The sequence below is a fragment of the Telopea speciosissima genome, chromosome 7 (genome assembly GCF_018873765.1).
Source record: "Telopea speciosissima isolate NSW1024214 ecotype Mountain lineage chromosome 7, Tspe_v1, whole genome shotgun sequence".
NCBI classification, from domain to species: domain Eukaryota; kingdom Viridiplantae; phylum Streptophyta; class Magnoliopsida; order Proteales; family Proteaceae; genus Telopea; species Telopea speciosissima.
Window position 1 is genome coordinate 15,385,369 of NC_057922.1, and position 5,283 is coordinate 15,390,651.

The 5,283-nt window shown below is 36.8% G+C and overlaps 1 protein-coding gene across 1 annotated transcript; it reads left to right on the forward strand.

Annotated features, from left to right (window-relative positions):
• The first annotated feature begins 2,369 nt into the window (after nucleotides 1–2,369).
• On the forward strand, nucleotides 2,370–3,921 carry LOC122669988. The gene is made up of 2 exons (XM_043866914.1): nucleotides 2,370–2,715; nucleotides 3,536–3,921. The coding sequence occupies exons 1-2, from the start codon at nucleotides 2,433–2,435 to the stop codon at nucleotides 3,877–3,879; spliced, it is 627 nt and encodes a 208-aa protein (XP_043722849.1). The 5' UTR covers nucleotides 2,370–2,432; the 3' UTR covers nucleotides 3,880–3,921.
• Nucleotides 3,922–5,283: the final 1,362 nt, after the last annotated feature.

Below are 5,283 nucleotides of genomic sequence, written 5' to 3' on the forward strand. Positions count from 1 at the left end.
CATCTTCTGGAGGTGTTGTGCATTTGCTTATTCTGAAAAATACAATGATTTCTACGCAACCAAAGACTAGGTCAAAACCAGAATCTTAAGAAGATGAAACAAGGAAGAAGTTGTGTGTGCGTGTGTGTTGTCTCTTTTCTTTCCCACTTATATTTGCTTGATTGTGGGTAGGTGTTTGAAAACTCCCTGAACTTTTGCGGTTATTATTGCACAAAGTTTTGAACCTTAGTGTTTTTAGTCTTCAAATTTTTTCAATCCCAACTCATCCCCTTCTTGGGAGATCTCTCCATCTTATTGTCGTCATATGACCATGCAAAAACTAGCTTGTGTTATTTAAGTAGTTCTATTAGGGGCTTAGCCTCCTCTTGGATGAAGGAAGCTCCAATTTTAAGCTCTCTTCAAACATTTCATAGTTTTAAGGAAGTCAAGTGGAGGGTGTCATTCGAATCTTCATTAATGGAAAGAAGAGGAGAGTAGGTATAAATAGAATTAATACTTGCATTAATAAAGTCGGTTACAAGAACTGAAACAAACACTTTGTTGGAAAAAGAAAATCCTATATCTAACTCTGATTCGGACCCAAATGACGATGGTGACTCAAAAGAGGAAGAGGAAGACTTTGACTCTGAAGATGATTGCGAAGAAGACTGAATTCCGATTTGGCTACTCGCCCGCGTCCACTCCATCAGTGAAGATAAGCTTTATTTTGACACTCCAATTAGGGATCGTTCCTTCAACTGGATGGATTAAATCTGGAGAGCTTGGAACCGCTTCCGCGTCCTTTATTAGTGCAGGATTTCTTACCCTTGTTACACAGATCAAGGATTTCTTTTTCCTGTTGCAAAACACAACCGTAAGCATATGTACACTAAGTCCAAACCGAGTTACATATACAAGTTCATACAGCAAAATGACTTCTTCCAAGTTTGAAACTGTACCAATTTAAGCACAAACCCAAGAAACTAGGTGGTTTGTTTTAAGTCATTTAGTTTCTTGGGTTTGTTCATTTAGGTTTTTGTTCACTTTTGCTTTGGGTTTTCTATTCTTTAGACATCAACATAAAGATTACATAAAATATACAAATAAAAAGCGCGCAAATCCTATGTCTTCAGATGTCTTCAACTTGATCCACTTTCATCTTGATGTAATCTTTAATTTGTTCTTCAAAGCTGGATCAATTTTTAGTTCCATGAAAGTCTGTCGACAACAAAAAAATTTCAATCAATCGTTGCACATCAAGTACTTGAGTTTTATCAATCTCTTAGCACTTTTAACAAACATGTTAGAACATCCAAAATCATACAAGGTTTTCATACCCAAAACACATAATCATATAGAACCTTCTAGGTTCAATAGAAAATTTTGTTAATTTTGTCCAATTAACTCTTTCTATGGGTATTTTGGTAATTTTAAAATTATAAAAGTGTGTTCTTCCTCTTGTCCTAAAATGGCCAATTCATCATCACAATGAACATCCTTAGGGTGACAAAATGGAGTGTTCACCTCAACATTAAAATTTATAAAAAAAAGTGTTTAGTAAGCTTGACGCGTTGGTAGGCTACATACCTGATGCCTTAATGTCTAAGAAAATTTACGTATGGAATGAACTCTACATTTAGACACGTTGGATATAAAAAAAAACTCAATTCAACCTTATCCCAACTAAATAGGATCAGCTTCATGGATCCTTTTTCTCCATTCAGCTCTATTTAAAGTCATATTTGTTATTGATTCAAAGCTATACATGTCTTTCCTCATTACTTCTGCGAGAGTTATTTTGAGCCAACCCTTGGCTCTCGTAGCTCTTTCAATCTCAATCAAACCACCTCTACATATTGGATCATTCAAAGACCCCATTCAAAGGCCTTCGTTGCACATGTCTATGCGACCAACTTAAACTATTTTTTCACAACTTATCATGTATCGAAGCTACTTGCAAATTAGCTCTTAATTTGTTTATTTATTATTTTTATCATTTCTAATCTTACCACTCATCCATCTCAACATTTTCATTCCAACTACACCAAGTTTGTTATATGTTGTTTCTTCACTGCCCAACATTCAACTCCATACACCATAATAATATAATATACATAGACAGTACACAGATGAATACAAGGAAAGAAATACCCTCAGATGCTCTTCTCTACCATATGAATGGAACACTAAGGATAGCTCTCTACTAGTGAAGCAGTAAAGGTGCTCAGATGATCCACTCTCACCCACCCATCAGGTTGAGGTTAGTTAGATAGATAAATCTAGTAGGCCATGCATAGATGGTCATATATATATATATATATATATATATATTATGTATCTTACAAGCCTGTCTACACACACGTTTGCACCAATCTTCTCTTGCTTTATTATTCCTCTTTCTCTCTCTCTCTCTCTCTCTCTCTCTCTAAACCTTTGTCTTGGCCTTTTTCAACATGAACGATTTTGCAGAAGATAACCACTCCTGCTATTTCCATCCTAAGGAAGTGGTTGTAGGTGTATGTGCAATTTGCTTGAAAGAGAGACTTCTCATCTTGGCCTCCTCAAAACAAGGACGTGTTACCCTAAAAAGCACAAAGAAAATTCGCAGTGTTCACAACAAGAAGCCTTCTATCACCTTACCAAGGATATTTGATTTGGGTTCCATCCTCCATCGCCTTGAATTCCGGCACCGGAAATCTGATCTCTCCGACCGTGATACCTCAACAAGCCCAGAAGGTAAGTATTCAAACCAATCCTGTTTGTTCCAATTCAGAAACACTTCAATATTGAGAACAACATCAAAAAGAACAGAACACTAATTGGGTTTCTTTTTATCAATTCTCTGATACATCTAGACTCAGGGAATGAGGTTTCATTTCTGAAGTAATTGCTTCAATAGATAAAAAGGAACTATTCTACCAACCCCTTCAGAAGGAGGAGGAAAAAAACAAGAACAAAAAGTACTCCCACTATCAACCACCACCACCAGGAAAACCCATAAATGAGAGTTGTTACAGATTTGATAGGTAGCAAGAAAATGTAATTAAGAGTAGTAATGCCAATTGAGTGAAGACTAAGCACAATCATACTCATTACTTGATGCCATTTCTGATTGGATTTTGGTGTTTGGAACCATCTGATGCTCTACTCCACTCATGACATTCCCCTTTTAGAATTTCAATTAGGTATTTATGTTAATTTGATCATGTTGGTTCAAAGGCATGTATTGAAGAAGGGTATATTTGGGTTGTCAAGTTCTTCCATTAGAATAAAAACAAGCTAGAGAGAACTACTTTATTAATTATTGTTGGGAGTTTAACCCGGCGCACGCAAAGATTTATAAGGACTTGGACATCTTCTCCTTGATAGCTAGCTTTTAAGAATGAGTTCTACCCACTTGATACAATTTCGAAGATACAAATTTGTTACAATTGCACTCTTGCTCTGGTTTAAGTTTTACCTCTCTCCTCCACCACCTTACTAGCTAGTTTTCTTCTTTCTTTTTTTTTTAATGATCATTCAAGCTAGGTTTTTCTTCTATCTCTACATGTTGCAGATTCTTTTATATCTATCAGATTTGAAGATAATGGTATTGCCTCATGGGACAAAGGTACAAATAATTCTAAGGTCCCTCCTCCTCTTGGAGCCCTCACGAACATGGATTACAGCACTCAAAACTTGAAGAAGGAACCAAGGGTGGTTAAAAGTGTTGTAGAACATGCAAAACCTCAGGCCATGATGAGGTGGCGAAAGCGGATTGGTCACTTGTGCCAACTTATCCGATGGAAAAGGTCCAGCAAGGCAATTAATGTGTGTCACGGTACTGGTAGTAAGGTGGAAGGAGTTAAAGTCAGTAAAGGTTGGATAAAGGTTCTGACAAAGAGGAGGACCATGGAATAAATAAAGAGACATATAGGAAGGGACACACACATTACATTGTTGGGTTTCTTCATGAATGGAACTAAGAAATAATATATTAAGAAGAGTTCCACCATTTACTCTATTGTGCATTGTTTTGATTCCTGTCCTCAGCTCAGCTGCTTGATTGTCTTCACCCTTCACTGGGCTTGCATTAATAGTATTTGTTTACAAGTGAATCTTAATATATATATAAAAGATGTCTTTCAGTATGAAAGTTGGTTACCTAAAAAAAATTGGGTTCTCCTTTGTTTGCCTTAAAAACTGATAAAAGACTCAAATTTGAATGTTAAAAACCCTTGGAATGAGGTTTGAATTGTTTTCAATTTTGGAAATTAATATTTCTCCTCTTAATGACCTAGGTTTCAATCTATACAAATTTTAATAGGCTCAAAAGCTGATAGCCCCTAGATTGATCAATTTAATTATGTGAATAATCTGTCCAACTTTTTCTTTGAGTGGATAAACCCATCGAGCAACTTGTTGACCATGTGTCTGGTTCACTTTTAAGAACACTTTTTTGTATTGCTTTTTGTTCTTCAATCTTCATATAATGATCCCAAACTCTTTTAATAAAATGGGCTTCCATCTCAAAAGCTAGATCAGATCAACTTCTCATACAAGATCTCTCTCTTTCTCTCTCTCTCTCTCTCTCTCTCTCTCGGTAAATATATATAGTATTTGAGTGTAACTTTGGGAGGGTGGAAGGTGAAGTGATTTGTCTTTCTTGTTGGTTGTTCTAACCAATACAGACATGGATGGACCATTCCCACCTGCAGACCACTAATGGACAACTCAGAACATGTTTAGATTCGGTTGGCAGAAAATGACACAACAACATGTCAACAAGAAGAAAGACCAATATTCATCCACATTTCATCTATCTGAATGGTTTGGATACCCAACCCCAAAATCCAAACATCCAGGATCAAGATTAGCTAGCTGATGATCAACTCAAACTCAACTAAACCTAATTACCTCATCCCTTGCAATAACCAGACAAAAGGAAATGAAAACCAAAAGAAGTATATTAAGAACCTTATCCCAAGTCCAACTAAGACAAATCCTCTAAAGTCTTATTTTTTTTTAGGGAGAATGTTCTCTGTGTCGGGGGCGTAAACTGCGCCTAGACACATGGGGGTGGGTGCAATGATCACCCTATCCCCCTGAGTGGTAGGCCCATGTGTGTGGGCGCAACCTACGCTGCGGCACAGAGAACATCAACCCTAACAATGGAAAAGCCAATCATATCTTTCCTCACACCTTCTCAAATCTTTTTTGGTCTTTTTGTTTTGGGGTTTTCTTTCCCATCACTATGCTTAGTAAAGTATAATTTGTCACATGGATTAGCTCATGTGATAGAGGACCGGACAAGCATCTCATTGG

Excerpts from the sequence above, each read along its gene's own strand:
- LOC122669988 (XM_043866914.1), top strand. The coding sequence starts at position 2,433 with ATGAACGATTTTGCAGAAGATAACCACTCCTGCTATTTCCATCCTAAG. Across the intron at positions 2,716-3,535 it reads TACCTCAACAAGCCCAGAAG|ATTCTTTTATATCTATCAGA; the intron begins GTAAGTATTCAA and ends TACATGTTGCAG.